The following is a 16664-nucleotide window of genomic DNA, read 5'->3' on the forward strand; positions in this document are numbered from 1 at the left end:
CCCCGGCTCAGCGCCATTCAGCCCTTGAGGATCGACTCTGCGTGATGCGCGATGGGCTCGTAGATGCACCGCCTGCGGGGAAGCTTGGGCAGAAACGGGGACAACGGCGCTATTATAGGTACCAGTAGGTTCATGGCGGTGTAATCGTGGGTAGCTAAGCGCCTTGAATACCATCTGCCTCACGTCGAGGAAGCCTGAGGCGGCCGTCGGCTGTGCGCGGCGTTGTGGCATCACCTAGGTAGGTATGCATCACGGGTACGGGCTTGGATGCTCGCATTCTGCAAACTTGCAGGACAGAGGCCATGGCTGCAAACAGGCATAAGACAGCTGGCAGCTGGCAGCTGGCAACGCGGCGGCCGACTAAGGTACCTGGTATTGCGCAACTGGCAGCGCACTCTAAGAAGAGAGAACGCAGATGAAAGACGCCAGTAATGGCACTATTGTATTTTTTTAACATGATATCCGATCTCGTCAACATCTAATACACCTTTCTCGTTTTTCCCATGAAATTGTCACCACCGCCAGAACTCACTCACTGTCTCACAGCTGAGTAGCTCACACCCATGCCACCGTGTGGAACCAAGGCGGTCTAGGTGGGGCAGAAACGGCAGAAAATGGCAATTCTCAACACCGCCAAAAATTTCTTGATGATGCTACTGGCGCCAGCAAAACTTCGGAGCGACGAGGCACGACGATTCTGACACAGGGACTCGCACGGGACCATGACACAATCCAATACAGATGGACCGCTGGCGAAGCGTCAGAGAGTCGCCGCCCCTACTTCTGTCTCTAAAGCGCCTACGAATGCTTCGCGCATCTTCGCCCCGTTCCGCGTACGTATCGTATCATTCCGAAACCTTTAAATATTTGCTAATTGACCGCGTTGATATAGACTGTCGGCTTGGTATCACCTACTAGTGTGCCATTTACATCGATTCCACTCGGCAAAACGTCATTCCAGATTACAACCTCGGTCGGCAGAGCCCTTCAAACGTATGACCTGAAGCGCGGTCTCAATCTGGTCTTTGTTACAAGACCCGAAACCCCTGCCGTCATTACCGCCACCTTTGCCTGGAAAGAAAAAGTGTTTGCTGCGTGGGGTGGAGGAGACGATGACGACTTGAAGGGTATCTGGGTCTTCCAAAGAGGCAAAAAGACCGACGAACTTGCACTCCCCGACGACCTTGACGAGCCGATTCAGCAGCTCCTGATTTTCGGGACATGGCTAGTTGCTTGCGCCTCGACAAGAATCGAAATCTTCAAATCGGTGACGCTTGAGCACTACACTACTATTCATACCATGGCCGCAGCCAACAAGGAGAATGAAATCACTGGAGGTGTGACTATGATGCCTACTCTCCTGAACAAGATTTTTGTTGGTCGCAAGGATGGTTGGGTTGAAATCTGGAATGTCAGCACGGGAAAGCTTATTTACACCATTTTGCCCCAAATTTCCGACGCTGGATGCGTTACCTGCCTCGAGCCCAGTCCGGCGCTTTCTCTCCTCGCCATAGCTTATTCGTCCGGCGCCTTAGTGGTGACCAATGTTCTTACCGACAAGCCTCTACTCCAATTAGAAGCGGGGAACCCGGATGCGCCAATTACCTCCATCTCCTTTCGCACTGATGGCGTAGGTGCTGGCACGGATGGGCGCAAGGATGGCGTCATGGCAACTACAACCACCGCTACGGGCGATGTCACGTTCTGGGATCTTAACGGCGGTGGTCGGGTCATGAGTGTCCTTCGAAGTGCACATAACCCTCCCACACACGACGGATCAGCTGTCAGAGGAGGTATCAGCAAGGTTGAATTCCTTCCTGGCCAACCAGTGATTCTCACCAGCGGTCGAGATAATTCTCTGAAATCCTGGATCTTTGATGCCAGCCCATTCTCGCCTGTTCCTAGAGTCCTACACTCGCGCAGCGGTCATTCTGGACCTGTCAATTGCCTAACTTTCCTGCCGTCCGACTTTGACGGTGCTGAAGCTGGCAACAAATGGCTGCTAAGTGGTGGCCGTGATAGGAGTCTCTGGGGTTGGAGCTTGCGCCGCGACGGCCAGAGTGCAGAACTCAGTCAGGGCAATATCCGCAAGAAGGCGAAGAAGGTTGGTATTCTGGCGACTAATGCTACTTCGCACGGTATGACTACGACACTTGAAGACCTCAAGGCACCTGAGATTACGTGTATCGCTACTTCTATAAACCGTGACGGTGGAATCGGTGCCCTACCTGGAAAACAACCGATTTGGCAAAAGGGAACCATCCAGAGGAAGAATATGGACGCCGAAATTAGTGGCATGACCGGCTGGGAAAGCGTCGTTACAGCACACAATGGAGACGCTTATGCTCGGACCTGGTTTTGGGGTCGCCGTCGTGCCGGACGATGGGCCTTCCCAACTGGGGATGGATCTCACGTTTCAACAGTCACCATTAGCCCTTGCGGCACATTTGCCGTGGTTGGGTCGCAGGAGGGTGGACTGGACATGTACAATCTTCAGTCTGGCACCCATCGTCAGCGCTATCCTTCCAAATTGACACCCGCACAAGCTCGTCAACTGAAGGCTCAACAATTGAGACAGGGCGATGAATCTGTATTATCACACACCGACCGCGGCAAGACCTTTCTGCCTGGCACCGGAAAGCACACAGGGCCCATTACGGGCCTGGTTGTCGACTCTATGAACAAATACGTGATATCTAGCGGGCAAGATGGCAAAATCAAATTCTGGGACCTGCTCACCGGTACACTGTTGGATCAGCTTGACTGGGCACCGATGACCTCCCCCACGCGCTGCCGCTACCACCCAGGCAGTAACCTACTCGCATTCTCATGCGACGATAATTCTGTCCGAGTGGTCGATATTGAGACAAAGCGGACTATCAGAGAATTTTGGGGTCCTCAGGATACCATCAACGATATCTGTTTTTCGACTGATGGCAGATGGGTCATTGCTGCCTCGAGAGATTGCCTTGTGCGAATCTGGGATCTTCCAACGAGCCATCTGATTGATGCGATACGTCTTGCCGAACCTTGCAATGCTATTGCCATGTCGGCAACGGGTGAATATCTGGCAGCAAGTATCAATGACGAACCAGGTGTCACACTATGGACCAATAAGGCGCTGTTTAAGCATGTTCCGACACGGCAAATATCCGAAAAAGAAATTGCTATTTTGCGCGGACCCACCGTATCCGGCGAAGGCAATGAAGGTATGCTAGAAGGCGCTTTCGAAGATGAAGAAGAGGATGTCGACGCGGTGGTGGCTCCTACGGTCGAGCAGCTGAGCTCGGATATGACGACACTTAGTCTTGTGCCGAAGAGCCGATGGCAAACTCTTCTACATCTGGACTTGATTAAAGAGCGAAACAAGCCAAAGGAAGCACCAAAGGCGCCAGAAAAGGCACCTTTCTTCTTGCCTTCAGCTGGTAATAACCAGACGCTCACGGAAAAAGACCAGCAAGACGGAACCGATGATGGGTCACGGTCTCGAATTACCAAACTCGAACAAGCTCGCCTAGAGGAAGTTTTCAGCTCAAAGCTTCAATTAGGGGTCGAGAGCGGCAATTGTGAGTTCTTTTGACTGAATCTAGGCTGTGGCTGCAAACTAACAATCTACCAGATGAGGTGTTTATTGACCACTTGAAGCGGCTGTCACCTTCGAGCGCTGACTTGGAGCTGCGATCATTGTCGATTGGCAGCGGGAGTGACGACACTAATGAGCTTCTGCACTTCATCCGCGCCTTAACATATAGGCTCAAGTCACGACGCGACTACGAGCTTAACCAGGCCTGGATGACTGTATTTTTACGACTTCATTTCGATCTTGTTTTGGGCAGCGCGCCGTTGCTGTCGGTCCTGCAAGAGTGGAAGACTCAGCAGGAGCAGGAAGGTACTCGCTTGAATGAGTTGGTTGGATATTGTGGTGGTGTTGTGGCTTTCCTTCGAAGCCCAAGGACATAGGATGGACCATATACAAGCATTTAACTGTTGCATATAACACCTATAACAAAAATTGTTTCCTTCAAGTTTAATATTGGGAAGATGTATCTGCAGTGTGCAAGTGAAAAGAAGGTACCTACTTGTGGAGCGGCAGGCTAGGCCCTTCCCCTCCTACCACCGCAAGCACCGCTAAAGGACGCTTGTCGCAGCACCCTTCGCGGGGCACCTCTTTTTCTTTAGTAGATAGTCTGGAAATTTTCTTAGCGCAACAAGATCGTTACATTTTCCAACCACAACAAACAGCATCCAGCGAAAATGGGCAAGTTCAGAGTGAGAAATACCGTCATATTACATCTCAATTAACTAGTACCAGACTGACCGAGTGCGCTTCTGTATAGGGAAAGAATCGTCGCGGCGGTGGTGGTGGTCGCGGAGGCGGCCAAGGCGGCAACACCTGGCGTGACTACCCTCCTCTGAAGAAGGAGAACGAGAAGCTCGAGAACTTTTACAACACGCTGCTGCAGCTACCTGAGGAGGAGAAACAGCAGTTCTGGGATGCCCTCAAACGCGAGCTTCCCAACAGCTTCCGCTTCTGCGGCTCCAAGGGGTACGTATTCGCAGGCACTGGCAACAACGTTTGCGCCTTGTCCCAAAGACTGTCGCATGGTACCGGGTGGCTGACAATTACTCAACAGACACGCCCTGGCCGTCAAGCGACTTTTGCGAACGAGATATATTCCCGAAATTACCAAGATTGAGCACCACGATGGCCGACCTGTCGAGCCGCCCATGCCCGTTCCTTGGTACCCCGACGAGCTCGCTTGGTGGATGACAACGCCCAAGAATGTCGTCCGCAAGTTTCCTCCTTTTTCTGCTTTCCAGAAGTTCCTCGTTTCTGAGACGAGTGTCGGCAACATTAGCCGACAGGAAGTTGTTTCCATGATTCCTCCCATGCTCATGGACCTTAAGCCCGGCATGACTGTTCTCGACATGTGCGCGGCGCCCGGAAGCAAGTCTGCGCAGCTGCTGGAGATGATCCACGTTGGTGAAGAGTCCCGCGTGCGCAAGGTTCTGCGCCAATTTGCACAGGAAGATGGACTTGTTCTTGGCGACGAGACCAAGGAGGAGATTGAGGCCAACCTCGAAGCCGACCCCTCTGACCAGGGCCGCGCCACCGGTCTGCTGATTGCCAACGACGCCGACTACAAGCGCGGCCACATGCTGGTCCACCAGCTCAAGCGCTTGTCGTCACCTAATCTTCTAGTTACGAACCACGATGCCACGCAGTTTCCGTCCATCAAGCTCCCTCCCTCACCAAACACCCCGAATAAGCCCAACTACCTAAAGTTTGATCGCATTCTGGCCGATGTACCCTGCTCTGGCGACGGCACGCTTCGCAAAAATGCCAACTTGTGGAAGGACTGGCAGCCAGGTAGTGCTCTGGGTCTACACGCCACTCAAATTCGCATTCTCGTCCGTGCACTTCAGCTTCTCAAGGTTGGCGGCCGCGTTGTCTATTCTACCTGCAGTATGAACCCTGTTGAGAATGAATCAGTCATTGCGTCTGCTATTGAGCGATGTGGCGGCCCTGGAAGCGTTGAAATCGTCGACTGCCACGACCAGCTCCCCGGCCTGAAGCGCGTTCCCGGCATGAAGGAGTGGAAGATTATGGACAAGGGAAACCGAATCTGGAGCACTTGGGAGGAAGTGGAACAGTTTTCCAAGGAGAGCAACGAGGGTGTCATCCCTGGTCGTGTCTCTGAGACCATGTTTCCCAAGCGTGAAGGGTCTGACGCCTACAACCTCCCTCTAGAGCGTTGCATGAGAGTCTACTCTCACCTGCAAGATACCGGCGGCTTCTTCATCACGGTACTCGAAAAGAAGTCCGACTTCAAGGCTAAGAACGAGAGCACCCGCAAGCCGCCCGTCGCGGCCGCTAATGGCACCAACACACCTTCTAATGGAACTGAGAAGTCTGTCGAGACCGAAAAGCCCGCCGAGACCGAAGAGCCCACCGAGACCGAGAAGCCAACCGAGCCGACTGCTGAGCCCGCGACTGAGGATGTCAGGATGGAGGACGCCGACAACACCTCTAACAAGCGCCCTCTGGAGGAGGAGCCTGCTGATGCTGAAGCTGTCAATAAGAAGGCCAAGACCGAAGCCGACTCGTCTGCAGCTGTCACTCCCGCCGCTCCCAAACCAGACGCCACTCACAAGCAGAAGCAGGGCCCTGTCGAGGAGCCATTCAAGTACCTGGATCCCTCCCACCCAACCATCGAGAACATCATCGAATTTTACAAGCTATCGTCCCGCTTCCCCACCAACCGGTACATGGTGCGCAACGAGATGGGCGAGCCAGCAAAGGCCATCTACTACACTACGCAGCTCACGCGCGACATCCTGACGGAGAATGAGGGCCGCGGCATCAAGGTAATCCACGGCGGCGTGCGCATGTTCATGAAGCAGGACGCGCCGTCGGCCGAGGTGTGCCGCTGGCGCATCCAGTCGGAGGGCATGCCGATTATGCAGGGATATGTGGGCGAGCCACGCGTGATCCGACTGCGCAACAAGGAGACCCTGCGCAAGCTGCTCATCGAAATGTTCCCCAAGATCAACGACGACGCATGGCAGGCGTTTGATGAAATTGGCCCGCGCGTGCGCGACGTGAGCATGGGCTGCTGCGTGCTCCGCGTCGAGCCCGACGGTACCGACCCGGACTTTGCCGAGGCCATGGCCCTGCCGCTCTGGAAAAGCATCCACTCGCTCAACCTCATGCTGCCCAAGGAGGACCGCGCCGCCATGCTGCTCCGCATCTTCAACGACACCACCCCGCTCATCAACATTGCCCAGCAGCTGCAGCAGAAGAGTGAGGCCGCCAAAAAGGCGGCTGCGGAGAAGGACAAGTCGCTGAAGCAGGAAGCGGAGGCGGAGGCGGAGGAGAAGCAGACGGGCGATGCGCAGGATGCGCTGGACAATGACGACGTGGAAGACCTACCGAGCCCAGAATAGAAAATAGAGGAGGGCTTCCAGTCGGGCGTTCGATGGTTGAATGCAGTTTGGATGAAATGCAGAGAGAAGAAGCAGAAGAAGCAACCCACTTGGGAGTTATTTTCGTTGATTTGAACAAGACTTTTCGGGGTTTGCAGATTTTTGGTTTTCAGTACACATATATGGCTGATTTGTTGTATAAAAGAAACCTTCAAGTTGGCTACTTGAATGAAAATGAGAAAAAAGAACGTCCAAACAACCGCCTTGACACGTGATAAAAGAAGCTTTTGTCTATTCTAGTAGTATGAATGATGTTGTACAAGTTTGTTACAAAAGTGCTATACATGGAGGTGATGGCTCCCAAGTTATTGTTATACAGACAGACAAGGCCCAGGCCCCTACAAAAGCACGTCGTCAATGCTCGCCGCTGAGAAGACCGACCATCCAGTGCACGACCCGGTCGACGCCCTGGCCATTGATGGCACTGACAGGCACGGCGGTGCAGCGCTTGGTCCAGGCGTCCTCGACGCCGCTGGGGTGCGGCTCGTCGCCCGCGGTGACGGCATCCAGGTACGTCTTCAACGCCTTGAAGTTGTCACGCGTGCCGGGCTTGTCCGCCTTGGTCGCGATGACGAACCATGGCTTCGCAGCGGTGTGCATGACGACGGTGCCCGAGGTGTCGGCATTGTCGTGCTCCTGGGCGATGGCGGGGTTGACAGGTCCGCCGGCGGCAAAGGGGTCTGACGTGGCAGTGTCGCCGTCATCGTCGTGCCAGCGGATGGCGGCGCGGGCGCGCTCCTCCTCGTCGCGCATGGCGGCGTAGAGGGCGACTTCGCGCCAGAGAGCGCGCAGGGCGGCCACGGCGTCGCCGGCCGCGAGGTCCACGACAAAGGCGAGGACGCCGGCGCGCTCGACGTGGCGCAAAAAGGCGACGCCGAGGCCGCGATCGAGGTGCGCGCCTTCGATGAGCCCCGGGATATCGGCGACGGTGAAGCGCGTCCGCGGGTCTGGGCGGTCGTCCTCCTCCGCCTCTGGCGCGCTGGCTGGCGCGACGCCGCTGGGCAGCGGGCGCGACGCCGGTACCTTGACTGGCCGCCCCGAGTACTTGTCGAGCACGACGGTGCCGATATTCGGCTGGAGCGTGGTAAAGGCCCAGCTGCCGACGCGGGTCCGGCTGTTGGTGATGCTGCGCAGCAGCGTGCTCTTGCCGGCGTTGGGCAGGCCGACGAGGCCGACGTCGGCGAGCAGCTTGAGCTCGAGGGTGATGCGCATGGTGACGGCGTCGTCGCCCTTGGTGGCAAAGAGGGGCCGCGGGTGCTCGCGCGAGGAAAAGTGCGAGTTGCCCAGGCCACCAACGCCACCGGCCGCGAGTAAGATTGGCTGCGGCGTCGGGCGCGAGAGGTCCAGCTGCACGGGGGCGGGCGGCTGCTGCAGAAGCCGGGTGCGCCGCGGCAGACGCGGAAACTCGGCCGACTTCATGTCGTTCTTGGTCATGCCCGGGTAGAGTAGCCACTTGTGCCGCTGCGGGTCTTCAATCTCGTCTTCTTCCAGTGCCTCCTCCTGCTGGCGCTGGTCGTGCCTGGCCAGGCGGGCGTGCGAGCGACGGCTCATGTCCTCCTCCCACTCGTCCGTCTCGGCCAGCGGATCGTCCTCGTCTTCCACACCACCTTCCTCGGCGAGCCGCTCCAGCCGCAGCCTCTCGCGCTTCCTCTCGCGGCGCTCCTCGTCTTCTAGCTCGGCCTCGCGGCGACGGCGGGCCTTGAGCTCGGCGCGGTACAGCTTGACACGGAGGGCCTCGTCGGTGGCGGGATCCTCGCGCTCAAGCTCGCGGACGACGGTGCCGACGGGGACGGTAAGAATGATATCCTCGCCGCGGGTGCCGCTCTTGGAGCTACCCTGACCGTGGCGGCCGCGGCCGGCACGGACGAAGCGGCGGCGGGAAATCTTGTGCAGCGACGTCTCGCCGTGGGCGGCCTGGATGTAGACGCTGCCACCGGGGCCGCCGTCGCCGCCGTTGGGCGGGCCGTCGGGCATGTAGGCCTCGCGGAGAAAGGAGACACAGCCGTTGCCGCCGCGGCCGGCGTAGAGGGTCAGCTCGGCGCGATCGGCGAAGCTGGCGGCCGCATAGTCGTCGGGGGCGGGGTTGAGGCGCGATTCGGGGAGGTCGTTGACGGTGTCACGGGCGGTGGTGGTGCTGGCCCAGCGGCGGCGGACATGGCCAGCGGCGTGACGCGGTGACGGGGGCGCGGCGGATGCTACCGCTGCGCGTGACGGGGTCCGGAAGCCGGCGATACGAGCGGATGTGGGCAGCAGGAGAGAGGGATACAGAAACGGTGCTAGAGTTGCTGTGATGAAGGTGGTGGCGCCGGGCGTGCGACGGCGCGCAGCGACCACGGCAGCCATTGGGGGCCAAAGGAGCGGCGCGGTGGCCGATGGAAACTGCTGACGGGCCAAAAGATGACGTTATGATCTGTTCCTGGACATGTGCACGTGTGGCGCAGCGGGCCAGGCGGAGGGAAGCTGCAACGTGTCTTGGGTGGTGGTGGGATAATGAAGTTCCTTTTTTTTTTCTTGGACGTGAATGCAGAATGCATTGGTGCCCAGTCGGAGCAGCGGGAACAAGGAACAACCCGTGATGGGCTTTCAGTGGACTCAGTGGACAGTTCAGTGGGGTTCTGAAGGATACAGGGGTCTTGGAGTTGATTTACAGCGGGTTTCAGGTGCAAAATGTGCAAAATGCGCTGTGGGACGCTTCTGTCACTTGGTGTCATGTCCCATGGTCCTTGTTCAGTGTGTTACGGCTTCTTCCCTTTGACATACTAATTGTCTTTGTTACACGATGGCGTCCCAAGGCGGCAAGGCAGATATTGCATATGGCAGCTGCAGCAGATGATGCTGCTCATGGCCAATATTAGAGGGCAGTCACGGCAGTCACGGCAGCCACCTTTGCATGCTCGCCTCGCCACTGCAAGGCATCCTCGACATGGTGAATACTCGACATGTTGATATCTTGATGGACAGATTCTATAGGCACCTACCTACATATCCGTACCGTCGGTGCTGACTGACCCAAGTGACCAGTGCAAACGATCCCTTTTTAGCCGCCGAACCGACCACGACCACATTCACCGTGCGTGCAGATATCTGTACCACCGCCTCTTCCCCATTTCATCACCAGCATCACCCTTCACACTTGCACAATGTAGTGCCCGCGTGTATCACCCGCACGCCTTGTCCCGTCACAATCCTAGCGCCAAAAAAAGACAAAAAAAGATAACAAAAGGAATCATCATCCCAACACCCACACACACACACACGCACACGAAGCAGAGGCCGGCCATATTTCTCTTGCTTGGTCTTGGGGTGGTGGGCCGTTTGCTGCGTTGGCAAGTCAGCTGTCCTGGACCTCATTCGTCCAAATGGCCTGCATGAGGGAGACTATTCATCCTGGATTGCTTTTTGGCCCCCTCTACGGCAATGTATAGGGCAACGATCCGTACCTAATGACCTGAGTGAGTAGGTACCTATCGAGAGGTGGCTTCGCTGGCGTTGGCCCCATGCCCCATCTCTTGTTGTCCGCCTCTATTCTCGTCGACGGACCGCCCGCTAGGCTCCAGTAACTGAGTACTTGCCCGTCGCAGTCAACAGCAGGAAAGAAAAGAAACAAGAAAGAAAGCAAAGAGTACATGCTGACCTCATATGAAGCGGCGCGTAACTTGTGTCACGGTGACCTAGCACCTTGTCTTTGTCCTTGTTCCCCGGTCGTGCTACTTAGGTACCGATGTACTTGGACAAGCCGCCATCACAACCACACCTCATCACTCACTAGTAACAATTCTCGTCGTCACCACCTCATACAATTGACTTTTTGCGTGCTGATTCAGTCCCTTGCTCATCCCGCACTCTCCCATTCACTACTCCCGTCCCCTACACATCAACCGACCGCCTCAAACCATGCAGTCTGTCACTACGCACATGCAACTCCAACGCACCATTGCATGGCCTCGCCTATATATCCCGATATTTCCCCACACTATGCGTTTCTCCCTTGTTACTTTTAGTCCAGATCCAATCTAGTTCACACTTCTTTCTTCTCTCCTGCTCTCTCCTCCTCCCATCTTGCACAGCACACCCACGCTTACAACGCTTTGCCCTTGGCCGGCCCTCCCGCGTCGTTGCACAAGGCGTCAAAAGAGCTGCACCCTGAACCGGCACCACCGTCACGTTCGACAGGTGAACCTTCGGGAAGAAACTTCCAGTCTACTTCATACTGTCCCTTCTTCCTGTACATCTCTTGTCTTCGTCTTTAAGGTCAACTTTGCCGCCCTGTCCTGTTCGAGCAAGCGAGAACCAGTCGTGCTTGAGTTACCTGCCAGACAAAACGGCGCGAAGCAACTGCACGAGAAAGGAAGACAAGATCAGGAAGACAAGATCAGTCCTACAAGTAGACATCATGATGGTGCCTGCCGGCAGCGCCATGGTTGATCCGGCATGTGCCATTTGCATCGCGCCGGCGGGTGAACGTTGTGGTTGTGAGGCAAATGCCCTCGAACTCGCCATTGCCCAGGCCGAGGATCGATACTTTAAACCAACTTGTATCGATGTCCGGTACGTCTTTGCAACCCCCCCTTCTCTTATTATTCCTTCTATTTTCAACCTTGCCCCCCCCCTCCCTCTTCTTTCTCCGCATCACCACCACCACCTACACCTTGCTAATATTCACCGTTCCACCACCACACAGCTCCTGGGTCCGCCGTCGCGCGCGCGACTACATCCTTGCATACTTCCATCTCATATCGGAGCCCTGCAAGGATGCCCACTCGGTATACCTCAACATGATCCAGGCCACCAGCTTCGCGCACTACAACGCCCCGCCAACCCCCGCGCAGTATGCCTATGCTGAGGCCGAGTACCGCCGCAACATCAACCGGGCCTGGTCTATCGCTGTCAAGCGCTACCCCGAGGTGCTCGACTACTTTTACTCTCTCGTCCACGTCACCCTCCCCGACGACGACGACCCCTCCGTCATCGCGCCCCCCATGGACCGCCTCAACGACCTCCGCGGTACGCAGCGGAGGGTCCTCGTCGGGCCCCGCCACGAGCCCGCCGCCCCGCGCTTCCCAATGCCGCCCATGGCCGGCGCCGGCCTGCCACCACACCCCGTGCCCCCGATGCCGCCACACCCCGTCCCGTGGCCCACCCCGCCCCCGTCGCCGCACATGTTTCCCCCGGGCTGTGGGCTGATGCCATGACTAGCTCACTACTTGCTTTGCTGGCTGCTGGTCTCAAGGTAAGCGAGCCACGGATAAAGGATACAAGAGCCGGGGATAAAAACATGGGTAACGGTGGATGTAATATTTTGATAGCATGGACCCGGCGTTATTATTTTGACTGCGCAGAAAATTGCCAGATTGGGTGCATACAACAAGGCGTTATGGTTTGGAGAGCCTGGCTGGCTGGCTGGCGAGATTGGAACTCGACATGCACACAACAGTATTGCCATCTCCATGTTTGTTTTGGTTTATAGCTGCTTTCAATTTTTTCCCGCTAATGATATGACCCTTCTTCTTTTCCTTGTATTCCTTCTCTGTAAGCTTGTAGCATTGAACCCAAATCAAAAACGCTCCCCATGAAATTTTTAAGTTTTTGTCCGCCTTCATATTCGTACAAAACTGAGCATCCGCTTTGGTATATCCCAAGCATACGCCAAAAGAGTAGACTGGTGAAGGAGAAGCAATGGACTTTTCACACTGAAAAAGAAAAAGAAAAAAACAAAAAAGAATAAGAAAACAGAGGGAAATCACGACTCCAACGTGAAGACGGGTCGAGTAATTTATGCAGTGTTGTCGTCGAGATGTACTGGTGGTGACGGGATGCGGCTGAGACGGCACCCCCACTCCTTCGTAAAGGAGTTCATGTTCAACTCATTGATCGAGTCGTTTAAGCATCCTGCTTCTCGGAGATGGAGGCCTTGCTGAGGTCCTCGGCAACCTTTTCAGTCTTGTCGCCGTTAGCGCCCTCCTCATCCGCCTTGTCAAGCTCCTCGATTCTCTTCTTGGCAGCGTCGACGTTCTGAAACATGTTAGAATCCGAGGAATCAACTGAGATCTACAAAATAGGATTCTTACCTTTTGGGTCTGGGCTGCCTGGTCAGCCTTCCAGCTGTTGAGCTTGGCCTGGACCTTCTCAACAACCGCGGGGACGTCCTCGGCGCTCATGGGAGGGTCAATGCCCATGAAGGCGCAGTCCTCCACGACAGACGGAGGGCAGCTGTAGCCTTTGGTGGCAGTGCTAGCACCGCTCTTCTTGCCCTTCTTGCCCTTCTTCGCAGCGGGGAGGTAGTCGTCTCCGCGATCCTCCTTCTTCTTGAGGGCGGTACCCTTGAGGCCAGTGGCGTCGACGGTACGCTGGGCCTGGGCGGTCATGCCGCTGGCAGCGAGAAGAGGAGTCTTCTCAGCCGGCTTCTGGCTGGGGTCAAGGAAGACGAGCAGGTTGTTAGCGCGGCGAATCTCCTCGAGGAAGGCAGGGTCGCTAGCCTCAGAGAGCAGGCGCTCGGCCTCGGCCTTCTTGCGCTCAAGGTGATAGCGCTTGTTCTCGGCCTCGCGGCGCTCGCGGGCCTTTTCACGGGCCTCACGTTCGTAGGCCATGGCGGCCTTCTTCTGCGAGTAGTAGTCGTCCTTGAGCTTGCGGATGGCTGTAAAGGTCTCCTGCTGCTCGGCGTGGAGCTTGGTACGCTCGTCACGCAGGCTAGACAGGCCCTTGTAGGCCGTATCCTGCTCGGCCTTGATCTGGTCGAGCTCGGCCTGGATCTTGTTGTACTGCTCCGACATGGCCTTTTGCTCAGGGTCCTCCATACTATCCTTGATCTCCTTGATCTTAGCGCGGAGCTCATCAATCTGCTTCTGGGAGTCGTCAAACTGGCCAAAGGCCTTGCGAACCTTGCGCAGAGCGGAGATGTCGGCGAGGGCCTTGCGCTCCTCGACGAGCTTCATGCTGCCTGAGTTAACCTGGGCGTCGAGATTGGCGATCTGGCGGTCAACATCGTCGGCGGTCTTAAAGGGAACCTTGGCCTTGGCAGTCTTCTGCTCAGCGATGCGGCTACGGACCTGCTCGTCGAGACGCTTGATTTGGTCGAGCTTGGATGTACGGGCATTCTTGCCACCGGCCTGCTTCTGGCGGATTTCGTTGGCCTGAGCAATGAGTTCCTGGCGACGCTTCTGGATGGGGCTAGCCTGGTCCTTGTTCTTGTTGGGCATGGCAACATCGATCTTGGCCTTGACAGCGTTCTAGATGGGAGTCAGCAGATGGTCAAAAGAGGCAATGGCGCACACGGGTGGGTATCAAGTCCAGGGCGCTTCCAGTGTAGGCACTGGGTCGGAATTGAACTTTGACCCGGGTCTTGCATCAATCATGGCACATACCAGACGGTCCATGGCGGCCTTGTGCGCCTTCTCGGCCTTCTCGACCTCCGCCTTGAAGACAGTCTCGTCTGGCTTCTGCGGGCGACCGCCAGCAGGGGCGGGAGCGGAAGGGGTAGCAGTCTCGGCGGCCATTGTGTCGGCAGGGTGTAGTTCAAGGCGGTCCCAAAGGGGGCAAGGTCCAATCCGAAGGCTAGCTACGGAGAAGAAGGAGTCCTCTTACGAAAGAAGACGGAGAGGTAGAGGACGGGGTGGAAGAAGGCGGCGTCGTCAGTGGGAGACTGACAGAGTTGGTGGACAAGACTCGGGGGAGAAAAAGGGCCAGCTGGCTTGGTTTAAAAAAAAAAGTGGTGAATGTGCAACGCCTGGTCTCGGCCCTTTCCCCCACCAAGTGGCGGCGCGAACAAAAATGCACTTGTCTCCGTTCCCAATCGGGGCGAAGAATAAAGGGTCTTTTTTTTTATTTTTACTGTTGGAGCAGGAATAGCTTGCTTGGGTCTGCAAGAAGAGGATTGCACGTGCAGCTATTTGCGCCTGTAATAATTCGGGCGGACTGCGTAGACCGACCGATGGTCCAAAACTGTGATACCGTGGCTGGCTCGTATTTTCAATTCTACAAATTACTCGTTTTTTTGTGCGTGGGTGTACAAGCATCGACAACGTCGCAGCAGGCGAGCAGTACAAATTAGAGAAAGGCCCCTGAGAACGACTGGCCTGAAGATGCCTCACTGTGACGTGACGGCGCCGGAACCCCAGAATCTAGTTATCCTGGCCAGTCTGAGTACTCCGTACTCTGTACAAACTTATTCTTGAATCGGTAAAAGGTCATGTCAACGTATCCCACAGAACTACTAATAAGGTACTGACCTTTAGGTACCTGTTACCTTTGCCTTAGTACAGGTAGGTAGTACCACCGGTGGAGACTTGCCGAGCAACCACCCAGCGAATCACATGACCCCAGCAGCCAGGAAATTCTCAGCGCTGCGCGAACCTCGACGAATTCGTGATAATGCGATAGCAACGTTTTTTTCCCCTTGCCCTCGTTTTTAAAAGACTGAAAGCAAGCCAGCCCGCAGCTCATTGGCCCCTTTGCCGCGGCATCTACCGACCATCAATCTCTCTCGTTTGATTTCTTCTTTCGGCATTTGCGTGCTCCTTTCTCTTCTTTTCTTCACCCGCCGCGATGGATGATCTACCCAACGATGCCCACTCCAAGGAAGTTGTGAGGCTCTGGAGAGCATGGAAGACGGTGCACGAGATGGTGGCCGACCGAGTACGATTCGCCCTACATTCTAGCAGCGCGAGCCACTCCACCAGGTTGAGAGCGTGCGCGCGCGACGTGGACTAACTCTCCTGCTTTAGGAATACGAGCTCGCCGAAGACGAAATTAACATCTCCCTCGACCGTTTCCGCAGCGAATTCTGCAACCCCGACGGCACCGTCAAGTACGTCTCCCGCCACATCATACCCCGCGTTGTCGTCCCAAGTCTTCTGTCTAACATTGTCCTCTCCCCCTTCCCCCAGCCGTGCCAAACTCCAGTTCTCTGCCCGCCCATCCGACGCCATGCTGCGCAAGCACACGCCGCCCGCCACCGACGCCAACCCGGACCCGGTGGCCGACTGCGGACCTATATGGGTCGAGTTTCTCGCCGACAAGCAGTTCGGTGTCGCCCAGATTCGCCAGTTCGCAAAGTACACCATCACCAATCACTACAAAACGGGCATCATGGTCACCCACGTCGCCCTTTCCCCCGCCGCCCGCAAGTCGCTCGCCTCGGTCGAGAACCTGGCCAAGATTGAGTGCTTCCTCGAGGACGACCTGCTCGTCAACATTACCCACCACGAGCTCGTGCCCCGCCACGTCCTGCTCTCCCGCGAGGAAAAGATTGCGCTTCTCAAGCGCTACCGCCTCAAGGAGACGCAGCTGCCCCGCATCCTCGCCAAGGACCCCGTCGCTCGCTACCTCGGTCTGAAGCGCGGGCAGGTGGTCAAGATTATCCGCGTGAGCGAGACTGCAGGTCGCTATGCTAGTTACAGGCTCTGCGTCTAGGCTACGAGACGGAAAACAACGACGTTTACGACAGTGGCAATGGCGGAGAGGAGAACAGAGACAAAGAAATCAAGCAACATAAAACAGAGGGGGAGGAGAGGACCGGATCCAGAGATGACTCAATGTACAGTCTGATTAGGCAGGATTTCGCGGTATTACAGGTCGGCGTTCTTATGGGGGATACATTTTCACTTTTTTTTTCGACATAATTCCCAAGCGCAAATTGGCTAGGTTTTCTAGCATGAACAGAAGCACTACCAAATATTAAA

At 56.1% G+C, this 16664-nt stretch overlaps 5 protein-coding genes across 5 annotated transcripts; 3 read left to right on the top strand and 2 right to left on the bottom strand.

Moving 5' to 3' along the window:
• Positions 1-722: 722 nt before the first annotated feature.
• On the top strand, positions 723-6948 carry CCM_03017 (WD repeat containing protein 36; the record flags this gene model as incomplete). The annotated part of the gene is made up of 6 exons (XM_006668169.1): positions 723-833; positions 893-3566; positions 3620-3889; positions 4250-4269; positions 4338-4546; positions 4635-6948. The coding sequence occupies 6 exons, from the start codon at positions 723-725 to the stop codon at positions 6946-6948; spliced, it is 5598 nt and encodes a 1865-aa protein (XP_006668232.1).
• A 393-nt stretch (positions 6949-7341) lies between these two features.
• Positions 7342-9330, bottom strand: CCM_03018 (GTP-binding protein Obg; the record flags this gene model as incomplete). Its single annotated transcript, XM_006668170.1, has 1 exon — positions 7342-9330. The coding sequence occupies one exon, from the start codon at positions 9328-9330 to the stop codon at positions 7342-7344; it is 1989 nt and encodes a 662-aa protein (XP_006668233.1).
• Positions 9331-10346: 1016 nt separating this feature from the next.
• Positions 10347-12179, top strand: CCM_03019 (uncharacterized protein; the record flags this gene model as incomplete). Its single annotated transcript, XM_006668171.1, has 4 exons — positions 10347-10406; positions 11005-11260; positions 11304-11535; positions 11669-12179. 4 exons carry the CDS (start codon positions 10347-10349, stop codon positions 12177-12179), a joined length of 1059 nt encoding a protein of 352 aa, XP_006668234.1.
• A 688-nt stretch (positions 12180-12867) lies between these two features.
• CCM_03020 (nuclear segregation protein (Bfr1), putative) lies at positions 12868-14480 on the bottom strand (the record flags this gene model as incomplete). The annotated part of the gene is made up of 3 exons (XM_006668172.1): positions 12868-12999; positions 13056-14213; positions 14349-14480. 3 exons carry the CDS (start codon positions 14478-14480, stop codon positions 12868-12870), a joined length of 1422 nt encoding a protein of 473 aa, XP_006668235.1.
• Positions 14481-15528: 1048 nt separating this feature from the next.
• On the top strand, positions 15529-16604 carry CCM_03021 (DNA-directed RNA polymerases II 24 kDa polypeptide; the record flags this gene model as incomplete). Its single annotated transcript, XM_006668173.1, has 3 exons — positions 15529-15671; positions 15708-16347; positions 16383-16604. The coding sequence occupies 3 exons, from the start codon at positions 15529-15531 to the stop codon at positions 16602-16604; spliced, it is 1005 nt and encodes a 334-aa protein (XP_006668236.1).
• Positions 16605-16664: the final 60 nt, after the last annotated feature.

The sequence above is a fragment of the Cordyceps militaris genome, assembly GCF_000225605.1.
Source record: "Cordyceps militaris CM01 unplaced genomic scaffold CCM_S00002, whole genome shotgun sequence".
Lineage (NCBI taxonomy): Eukaryota > Fungi > Ascomycota > Sordariomycetes > Hypocreales > Cordycipitaceae > Cordyceps > Cordyceps militaris.